This window comes from Quercus robur, chromosome 4, assembly GCF_932294415.1.
Source record: "Quercus robur chromosome 4, dhQueRobu3.1, whole genome shotgun sequence".
Taxonomy (NCBI): Eukaryota; Viridiplantae; Streptophyta; class Magnoliopsida; order Fagales; family Fagaceae; genus Quercus; species Quercus robur.
The window spans coordinates 40,665,255-40,677,213 of record NC_065537.1 but is presented as its reverse complement, the minus strand read 5'-3'; the positions used below and the strand labels follow the sequence as shown (position 1 = coordinate 40,677,213).

Here is an 11,959-nt window from a genome sequence, read left to right as displayed (position 1 = left end):
GTTAATAGAAATATCCTCTAAGAGGGATAACAAAAATTGAGCACGAGGATCTATAATAGAGTTACAATGAGACAAAGGATGAAGAATGAATGTCATCACCATGTTAAGGAATCTCAAACCTTTTTGCAAAGCCCGAGCAAGGGGTGTTTTGACAGTCACACCAAGATGAGGGTGTCTCACAAAATAGAGATGAGAGTTCATCTTTGGACACAGTCCTTAAACGATTTCAGCCAAGGTAGTTAGGATGCGCTACCCTCGGAATGTGTAGTACCTCGGATACAATATCCAAAGTGAAAGTTCAAAAACGTGTACAAAAACACTTTTGAACGTTTAGACCCCCAAAAACCAATTTAATCAACACACGCAATATGTTAAACAATAGTGTGCGGAAACTTAACATATGCTATAACATGGTATTGATTAAACAACTATCTAAGCCACAACAAAATAAACCACAGCAGATAATGTAAAGGCAGAGATAGAGAGGAAGGAAGATGCAAACACAGCGATAACACCAGATATGTTATCGAAGAGGAAACCGAAGACCTCGGCGAAAAACCTCTCCGCCGCCCTCCAAGCGGTAATCAATCCACTAGAAAATATAGTTGGGATACAAGGACAGCAATAGACCCTCCAAGCCTAATCTACCCAATGCACCTAAGCCCTCCAAGCTTCTTGCTCCAACGAGGTTGCGCCGAACCTTTTTCTTTTCTAGCTTTCCGGATTCCGCTACTACACCGTAGCATCAACCAATGAATATTGGCTCCTTCCTAACTGCTTCCCAGAACTCCAAACGTCTGTCTCACAGAGATGATAATGGTGAGAACCAGGTTTGGTATAATGGCCTCTCAAGGATTTGACAATGGAGAGGAAGAGAGTGAGGGATTTTGATGAGACTCTAAGGTAGAGATTGTGGGTGAAACAATCTGGTTTTTCTTTAGGGTTTCTCTCTCAAAATTCTCTCTGGAAGCTCTCTTTCAAACGTGGGTTAAAAGGGTATTTATACTGGAGAGGAGTGGAATGCGAAACGTCAGGTTTTTTCCAAAACAGGGGTGGCTCGCGGCTTGACCTCGCGGCTTGACTAAGTCGCGAGTTCCAGTCGCGAGTTAACCGTATGGCCAGTTGTCCTGTTTTGTCCTGTAGTGCTCCAGCTAGCATGACTGTTCATCTTCCAGCATGCTTGGCACGTGTGCATCTTCTGGCGGGTTGAAGCCGCGAGACCAGTCGCGAGTCCCAGCCGCGACACTCTGTTTTCTTGCACACTCTTGAGCAATCTTCACACTATCTCACTCACTACCCTTACAACAATCCCACCTAAATACAGGGTTACTAAATGCTGAATTACAAGCAAATTTGGCACGGAATAAAGCCAATTAGATGGTTGAATAAATTCAACCTTACAATCTCCCCCTTTGGCTATTCCGTGACAAAACCCTAAAACAGACTCTAGACTTAACATGTGAGTTGGGAACAGTTGATCAAAACTCACTCACACCTAATTCTAGAAGCTGTGAAGCACTTGAATCATATGAACAAAAACTCCTGAAACACAACAATACACCATGATCATTGTAAGCAGAAAATTATAAATGCATATGAAACAGGCAATATGAGATCAAGCATAAGATGAAGTTAATAAACAAACCATGGCTTGATCAACCAGGTGAACACCACAAGGTAGTGATCACAGTGTTCATTCACACTTGGAATGAACACAAGGACATACAAGTTAACAAGCACAAGGCAAGACACTTGTATGTACAACACTCAACCAATGCATAGCACACAGGGCATATGCATCTAGGAACAATCCTACAAGGGCACAAGAGTGACAGTACATAAACCACAATGCAGAACATTTGGATTTAAAATACTGATTTCACATAGCATAAAGGCTGCACTTAAGCATGGTACATACCACAAGGCCTACAAAGCTATGCATAAAACATAAACCCTCAAAGCTTACAAAAGCATATGGGTACAAATACAACAAGAACCTGAATAACAGTTTTACACAACATAGTGTATCAACTTAAAGAGAAGAAGGAAACAAAAAATAAAGACACTCCCCCTTAGATAGTGACACTCCCCCTTAGGGTAATATCCTCCCCCTCTGATTATGCCTATCACTCCCCCTTTTTGTCATGGAATAGGCTAGTCATCCTCTTCTAGTTTCCTCTGAATCTGATCCAACTGAGTCTGAAGAGAAGTAAACTTCATGTCCCATCGGTTGCTTTGATGGTGTAGAGAAGCAGTGAGTCCAGACATCTTTGTATTCACCTCGTGGACAGAGGAAACAATGCGATCAAGTTTCTCATCGAGGGAGAGATTGCTGAACTGAGAGTCACTGTGAGATGCAGAAGTTTCTGGTTTGGCTCTCTTCCGACTATGTCCAACACTTGCATTGTATGTACGCATGTTGATCGGACTCGGTTTGGGGATAGGAGACTCATCAGTCGATGGATAGATCCCCTTGAGCTTCAAGATCCGTGAAATGAGACTGCAGAAAGGAATGCAGATCCGAGACTCACTGCGAAGTACGGTTTTGCGCAGAACATGAAAGATGTGAGCACAAATGTCAATTTCTTCATCAGAAACCAGATCATGAAGAAACAAAGCTCGTCCGAGATTCATATACCCAGTACTGGACAAAGGGTACAGATTGTGAAACATCACAATTGTAAGCACTCGCAGTTTCGGAGAAAGGGAGGAGACACTGATGGATTTTCCATTTGGCGAGAATTCCAAGTCTTGACCAAGACTTTGTCTTAGAAGCTCCTCATCAGGACATAGATCGTCATAGACCGGTGAATGACGAAAAATTGGTCTATTAATGTGAAGAATGTCTGCCAGGTATGTAGGAGAGACAGAAAAGCTCTTTTGCCGAACCCAGCACTTAAGTTCATCTCCCTCCACAATTGCATTAGCATAAAATTCTTTAACCAACTCGTCATACACGATATCCGGATCCGAGAGAAGGTAATTCCAATCCTTGTGAGCAAAACATATCGGGATGTCAGTGTTATGAAGTGAAGGCAAATCCACTGCTCTCTCTAGTAGTGGTGTGGCATGAAGAAAGAAGTTCTCATATGACTGATATGCGGAATAGGATCTGAACTTATTGGGATCGAATCGCTGTGATGAAGAGCGAGGCACTTTCGGGAGAGGTGTGTCGTCATCAACATCAATTACGGGTTCCTTCCCTTTGGAAGAACCTCCTTTCACAGCAGCCTTTTTGAATGGAGACATGACCAGTCTGTATTATAAACAAGGGAAATGACAAAAACACAATCCAACAGACTATATCAGCAGAGGGTTAGTGAAAATGTAGGAACAATGAAGAAACCCTAACAGCTGGATGAGTATGGTCAGAAAAAAATGAGGGACACCAAAGGCCCAACTTAGAACTACACAGTAGAGAGATCAAATATGCCTACAAAAAAATCTGTAAAGGGACCAAAATCAACACCACATTAACAAGAAACCACACAAGATCAAAGTGAGATATGATAGCAACAACAGATCAGACAAAAATTAGCTAACCCTAGCTAAGCATATGATGAAGAACACAGCCAACAAAATAAATGAGCTCAAAACCAGAAGCACAGGTTATCATAAGCTAAGAAAGGACAACGATGACAACAAAGCCCAACACAAAACCCATATTCAGAAGTGAATAATCCAGAGGGAAAACCATAACAACAGGACAATTAGAGTGCAAGACAAGGAACCATACCTGTGAGTCGACGATTTTTAGCGGAGAAGAAGCAAACAATGGAGATCGACAATGAAGGCACGGTGAGAAAGGGAAAGTGCAGAAGAAAAAGACAATGAACAGTCACAAAAGTTCGAGGGAAAACTGAAAGAGGTTTAAAAACTGCTCCTGTTTCTGCAAAACACGCGATTTTCGCGACTGGTTTAAGTCGCCACACAGTCGCCAGATCAAGCCGCCAAAACACTCAAGAGGAAAAATTTGAAAAATTTGTCTAAGTGTTTTTCGCGACTGGAAGGTCTACCCGCGAGTGAGTCGCGAGCTGAGCCGCGAAAATCTCTGAGTGAATCTCGCGACTGGACCTTCCACTCGCGAACAAGTCGCCAAAATTGACCAGCGAAGATGCGACTGAGGCACGCGACTTGACACACCCGCGACTGAGCCGCCAAAACAGGGCAAAACTGTATTTTTGAAATTTTTCAGATTTTTTTTTTTTTCAGCAAAACACTTTCCAAAAACACCTAAAACACTCAAAAATCTTTTTGTGCTTGAATTAACAAAGATTGAGTATGTGAAAACACATTTTATCAAGTACAATCACACAAATGAATATGGCATTTATCAAACATAAACTTGTGTGTTGTGTGTGGATATCAACAATGAAATAGTCCTTTGTCTAATGTGAAGCTTCAATGATCAATTCAACCAAGGCATACACAATTAGCACTAGATCATGTGACCAATCTCAATTATAGAAATATGAATATATGACTTCCCACACAACTTGATAACATAACTTGGAGCCTTTCATTTGACTCCACTATCAGCCATAACATTTGATCTTTTGAGGCAATCATCTCTCATTGTGAGAGGGATAGACAACATTTTTCTTTGAAGAATAGGCCTTTGGCCTTTTTTGAAAGAAATTTCACTTTTAATATAAAGTCGCTTACCCTTTTTCCTAGTCAAATACTAGAATGTGCGACAGGCTTTTGCAGCTCAATATCTCTTTTCATTTGGAGATTTACATTTAGTGAGCTCTTTGTAGCAAAAAAAATATAAAAAGTGGGAAGAGATATAGACACAAGTCTATGCAAGTTTCAAGATCAACATAACCATTCACTAATCATTCATGACAAGTTTGAAGATCTATTTACAACAATCACATAGATTTCAAGATTTTTTCCAAAGTGATATGAGTGCATGAAAAACAAGCAATGCTCGACAATGCACAAAGCCATTAGCACAAAGGTACAAGGCAAAACGAGTTTTAAGACAAAAACTCAACAAAGTCAATCAAGAGTTTTGATTTTCAAATTCTTTATGTGATTTTTGGATTTTTGACTCAAGAAACAAAAAGAATGAATCAAACACAAACAAACCAGCAGCAAACACAAAAGAACAAGCAAGCAAGAAACAAGTTGCAAAAAAAAATGTGTGCCCCAACACAGACAGATATATAAACAGTGAAGCACACAACACACAAGAGAGTCAAGGAATTGTACCGACACCAATGGTCTTACGGAGGGATTCAAACCGTGGACCATCGAGAGGCTTGGTGAAGATATCCGCCTTTTGATTGTCAGTGTGTATGAACTCAAGACACACAACTCTTTCCTCTACCAAATCCCGAATGAAATGGTAACGTATCTCTATGTGTTTGGATTTTGAATGCTGAACAGGATTTTTGGAAAGATTGATGGCACTGGTGTTGTCACAGAAGACACACATTGTTTCTTGAGGAATTCCATAGTCATGAAGTAATTTCTTCATCCAAAGAAGCTGAGTGCAGCAACTTCCAGCAGCAATGTACTCTGCTTCTGCAGTAGATAGAGATACTGAATTCTGCTTCTTGCTCATCCACGAAACAAGATTGTTACCAAGATAAAAACAGCCACCTGAAGTGCTTTTCCGATCGTCTACACTTCCAGCCCAGTCAGCATCTGAATACCCAGCAAGACACGCATTTGAGTCTTTTGAATACCACAGACCATAGTTTGCAGTACCACTCACATATCGAATGATTCGCTTAGCAGCAGTCAGATGAGATTCCTTTGGATTAGCTTGATACCTGGCACAAACGCCCACACTGAAAGCAATGTCCGGTCTACTTGCTGTAAGATAGAGCAAACTTCCAATGATGCTCCTATACAACGTGGGACTTACTTCAACTCCTGATGAATCCACATTCAGTTTGGTGGCAGAGCTCATGGGAGTGGAGGCATGTTTTTTGGAGTCTAGGCCAAACTTCTTGACAATATTTCTGGCATACTTCTCTTGAGATACAAATATACCCTCCTTCTGTTGTTTGACTTGAAGACCCAAAAAGAATGTGAGCTCCCCCACCATGCTCATCTCAAACTCCTTCTTCATCTCCTCAGAAAATTCAGTAGCACGATCTTCGATAGTTGCTCCAAACACTATGTCATCAACATAGACTTGTGCCACAAGGAGATAATCTTCATCATTTTTGACAAATAGAGTTCGATCAGCATACCCTCTCTTGAAACCTCTATCTAGAAGATAATGTGTAAGACGGTCGTACCAGGCTCTAGGCGCTTGTTTTAAACCATACAGTGCTTTCTTTAATCTTAATACATGATCTGGAAAATGAGGATCCTCAAATCCTTTTGGTTGCTCAACAAAAACCTCTTCATTTAGATATCCATTCAGAAACGCACACTTAACATCCATTTGATAAAGTTTGAACTTCAAGGTGCACGCAATGGACATGAGGATTCGAATGGATTCGAGTCTTGCCACCGGAGCAAATGATTCATCAAAATCCACCCCTTCTACTTGTGTGTAGCCTTGAGCCACCAGTCGAGACTTGTTTCGAATTATCTCCCCATCTTCATCAGTTTTGTTTTTAAAAATCCACTTTGTGCCTATAACATGAACGTTCTCAGGCCGTGGAGCAAGTTCCCACACGTCGTTTCTCACAAACTGATTCAGCTCGTCATGCATTGATTCAACCCAATTCTCATCTAGAAGAGCCTCTTCAACCCTCTTTGGTTCAAACTGTGCAAGATAACAGTGATACGTTACATGATTGGCTAGCAGAATATTTCCTTTCCTGAGGCGAAGACCGTCATCAAGTGATCCTATGATATTACTTTCCGGATGATTCTTGAGAATTCTTGAAGAAGGCCTTTTTGAAGTGGAAACTTCATCACTACGAGAGATAGGAGGATGAACTTCTGGTGGAGTAAGAGGACTTGAAGTTCTAGACATCGATCTCGTTTCCCTTCTTGGGTTGATGGGAGTCGATTCTACTTCTGGTATAGGTTCTTCACCTTCTATATCTAGAGCTTCTACCTCAACATCAGGCTCTTCGGTGCTCGGCCCTTCTACATCATTAATCATTTCCACCTTAGGTAAGGCATCATCAATCTTGACATTTATGGATTCCATCACAGTCTTTGTTCTCTTGTTGAACACTCTATATGCTCGACTTGTAGTAGAGTAGCCAAGAAAAATACCCTCATCACTTCTTGCATCAAACTTCCCAAGATTCTCTCGATCATTTAAGATATAACATTTACTTCCAAATACCCGGAAATACTTCACTTTAGGCTTCTTCTCATTCCATATCTCATATGCTGTCTTCTTTGTACCAGCTCGAAAAAAAATCCTATTGCCAATGTGACACGAGGTGTTGACAGCTTCTCCCCAAAAATTTTGAGGTATTTGCTTATTAAGCAACATGACTCTTGCCATCTCCTGAATCACACGATTTTTTCTCTCTACCACTCCATTTTGTTGTGGAGTTTTGGGAGCTGAAAACTCTCTTTTAATACCACTCTTCTCACAGAAGGACTCGAATCTTGCATTCTCAAATTCTCTCCCATGATCACTTCTAATCTTGGCTATTGGAATCCCCTTTTCATTTTGTAGTTTCTTGCACAGAATCTCTAGCCTCTCACAAGCTTCTGATTTTTCTCTAAGGAATTCAACCCAAGTGTATCTTGAGTAGTCGTCCACAATGACCATGATATATCTTTTTCCCCCTAGGCTTTCAGTTCTGGTGGGCCCCATCAGATCAACATGAAGTAGCTCCAAGCAACGAGAGGTGGCTATCACATTTACCTTGTGATGGCTTGCCTTAGTTTGCTTCCCCATTTGACAAGCACCACAAATGGTCTTCTCTACTTTTCCAAACTTAGGAAGTCCCTCGACTGCTTCAAGTTTGGAGACTTTGGCGACTTGTTTGAAGTTGGCATGCCCAAATCTGTGATGCCACAGCTCCAACATATCTACCCGAGCACTTCTACATGATATTGGTGCCGTGGGAACTATTCCATAACAATTATCCGTAGTCCGATTTCCTTCCAAAACCTGAATCCCCTCTTTATTGATGATCAAACATCCTTTCTTGGAGAATTGTACCAGAAAGTTGTCATCACAAATTTGAGTGATGCTCAGCAAATTTGCCTTCAGCCCTTTTATGAACAACACATCTTTCAACAGAGGCAAACCGGGTATCTCAATGGTTCCTTTGCCTAGGACTTGAGCATGGCTTCCATCCCCAAAGGTCACATAGTCACCCACCTTTTCTTTGAGTGACTTAAACAGTGACTTATCCCCTGTCATATGGCGAGAACACCCACTATCAAGATACCACAGACAAGCATTAAACACCTTTAAAGAGGTATGCACAAAAAGGTTCACATGTGACAGACACTCTTGACCTTCAAACACAAACTCATCATCAGGTTTCATGCTCCTTTTAGATTGATTTTTCATTTTCAGATTCTCAATCATTTCACACAACATTCTATTCTTTCTTTTATATTTCTTAATCAATGATTTTGATTCAGATATGCTACTGTGTAAGACAAGATTCTGATTTTCAAGAAATTTCAGCATGTGAACAAAAGCTCTAGCATGTTTCTTAGTTTTTAATAACTCTACAAGGTCATCAGTAAGACACCTTTCAGTCATGTGCATAGAGACATTTTCACAAACACTTGAGCTACAATTCAACATGGTATAAACAAGAACAGCAACCACAACACAGGGGTCTAGGATCACACAAATGGTAATGACACCAAACAACTGTGTACCCGCTCTGATACCAAATGAAAGTTCAAAAACGTGTACAAAAACACTTTTGAACGTTTAGACCCCCAAAAACCAATTTAATCAACACACGCAATATGTTAAACAATAGTGTGCGGAAACTTAACATATGCTATAACATGGTATTGATTAAACAACTATCTAAGCCACAACAAAATAAACCACAGCAGATAATGTAAAGGCAGAGATAGAGAGGAAGGAAGATGCAAACACAGCGATAACACCAGATATGTTATCGAAGAGGAAACCGAAGACCTCGGCGAAAAACCTCTCCGCCGCCCTCCAAGCGGTAATCAATCCACTAGAAAATATAGTTGGGATACAAGGACAGCAATAGACCCTCCAAGCCTAATCTACCCAATGCACCTAAGCCCTCCAAGCTTCTTGCTCCAACGAGGTTGCGCCGAACCTTTTTCTTTTCTAGCTTTCCGGATTCCGCTACTACACCGTAGCATCAACCAATGAATATTGGCTCCTTCCTAACTGCTTCCCAGAACTCCAAACGTCTGTCTCACAGAGATGATAATGGTGAGAACCAGGTTTGGTATAATGGCCTCTCAAGGATTTGACAATGGAGAGGAAGAGAGTGAGGGATTTTGATGAGACTCTAAGGTAGAGATTGTGGGTGAAACAATCTGGTTTTTCTTTAGGGTTTCTCTCTCAAAATTCTCTCTGGAAGCTCTCTTTCAAACGTGGGTTAAAAGGGTATTTATACTGGAGAGGAGTGGAATGCGAAACGTCAGGTTTTTTCCAAAACAGGGGTGGCTCGCGGCTTGACCTCGCGGCTTGACTAAGTCGCGAGTTCCAGTCGCGAGTTAACCGTATGGCCAGTTGTCCTGTTTTGTCCTGTAGTGCTCCAGCTAGCATGACTGTTCATCTTCCAGCATGCTTGGCACGTGTGCATCTTCTGGCGGGTTGAAGCCGCGAGACCAGTCGCGAGTCCCAGCCGCGACACTCTGTTTTCTTGCACACTCTTGAGCAATCTTCACACTATCTCACTCACTACCCTTACAACAATCCCACCTAAATACAGGGTTACTAAATGCTGAATTACAAGCAAATTTGGCACGGAATAAAGCCAATTAGATGGTTGAATAAATTCAACCTTACACAAAGTAACTACAATGTGCGTACCTTGAACGCGGGAGAAAAAAAAAGGTACAGAAGACGTCGGAGAAAAAATGAGGTACAGAAGTATATAATCCGTGCATATTGGAGTAAGACTCCTGTATGATCATGAAGGGACAAGTGACTGAGATGTCACACAGTGACCCCTAACCTCGACTGTAGATGACAGTAGGAAGGTCAGTATCGGAAAAATCCGATAGAATGACTTGGCGTTCCGAATGAATGTCTCGTTGAGAAAAGTTCTCCGAAAAGTCCTTTCGGGCTTTATCATCACGGAGCCATACATGAGAAGGAGTAGGGTCAGAAGAAGAAGAAGAAGTGGGTGCCCCAGAACGAATAGGGTTTTGGGATGGAATGGATTCGCGCTTGGGTGCCATAGAGCAGACTAATGCAAGAAAGAGAGAGGGGGAAAGAGAGAGAGACAAGCATAAAAGCACGAACAACATCAATATAAAAGAATATAAAGAATTGAAGGAACGTATGCATAAACATGTGACATGCAACATAAATTTATCATGGGCTCAGCCTAATCCAAACCTACCAGCACACATTATTGCAACAAAGTAAACGAACATCTAAAAATACATGAATCATAGTTACAATGCTAATGCGATGCAATGCATGAACACTTAGGATCATTTAAACCAAACCCATCCCAAAACTTCAGAAAAAACCTCAATAATTTTGAAAAATCTCAAAAATTTTCAAAAACCCCAAAAGTTAGGTCAAAAGATATGAAATGCATGATTAATGAGTGAGAGAACATCATACCAGATGAAGTAAATGATCTTGAGACCGAAGATTGAGTGGGGAAGAGGTTTGAAGTGTTTGAGAGGTGTTAGGGAAGGTGAGGAGACAAAAGGAGTCGAGAGAGATCGAGAGAAATGAGAAAGAAGTCGCGTTGACCCTTTATATAGAAATCCATAATTCTTGATAGATCGAGAGGTATCGAGGTTTAAAACACGTGAATCAGCTGTCCAGGATCTGTCGAGAGGTGTCCACCGCTAAAGGATCTCGATGGATCGAGAAGCTATCAAGAATCTATAGCATCCAGAAAGTTTCTTAATGGATTAAGCAACAAACGAGAAGCTATCAAGAATGCAATAATAAGTAGCTGAAAGAGCTTGATAAATAGCCTAGCTGTCAAAAGGTGTCCAGCAGCTGTCAAGATTGTTTAAAAATAGTTTTTCAAGAAGAGAAAAACACAGATATGTATACAATCAAGCATGCTATACAACCAAAGATCCAAGCAACATTTTAAGCTCTTAGAATCATCTCTCAACAAGAAAAATGTCAAGCACATAGATCCAAAACACACACACACACACACACACACACACACAAGTCTAACCAATTTTATATTTCAAAAATAAGTTAAGACAGTTTAGTGAACATACATTAACACCTGTATTCCTTGTGATGGCAATGTCACATTGTACCTACACGTGTATCAAAAGCAGCAAAGAATATTGCGTGTTGTGTGTGAAAAACATCGCAAGATTGCATAAGTGTCTTCATTTTATGACAATTTGAGATATAAGAGAATCACTTTAACTCACACATAATCATAACTATTTGATGGGGACTATTACCTTCGAGGTACATCCTATAACTCTTATATCTTCTAGAATACACGCTTACAATCATATATAAAGCATTTTGATTCTTTTTGCTTTTTATTATTCTTTGCATATTTTTCTATTAAGCAAACCATGCATGGGCATATAAGAGACAGAAAAGAAATATCCAATGATGTTATGCATTTGACATTTCACTTTTGCTATGCCAAAACATACAAATGTCATTTTATGATTGGCGGGCAACAGTGGTGAGATGGTTATATATGCCTTTCTTTTAGGATTTTCTAGTCCTTCCTATCAAAAGAGTGATACGTGTGTTAAGTACAAGAGATTACTAAATCTTACTCATCACAAACACAAGCCACAAAACTCACTTTCTTAGTTGTGCATAGAGATGCTCATCTAAGCTATAAAAGATACAAAGTTTAGAAAACTTTGTTTCAATGGCCATCCAAGG

The 11,959-nt window shown here is 40.5% G+C and overlaps 1 protein-coding gene across 1 annotated transcript; it reads right to left on the bottom strand.

Annotated features, from left to right (window-relative positions):
- Nucleotides 1-297: 297 nt before the first annotated feature.
- Nucleotides 298-3,826, bottom strand: LOC126721746 (uncharacterized). Its single transcript, XM_050424806.1, has 2 exons — nt 3,737-3,826; nt 298-3,256 (listed from the first exon to the last, which is right to left on the bottom strand). The coding sequence occupies exon 2, from the start codon at nt 3,247-3,249 to the stop codon at nt 2,155-2,157; it is 1,095 nt and encodes a 364-aa protein (XP_050280763.1). The 5' UTR covers nt 3,250-3,256; nt 3,737-3,826; the 3' UTR covers nt 298-2,154.
- Between the last annotated feature and the right edge of the window lie 8,133 nt (nt 3,827-11,959).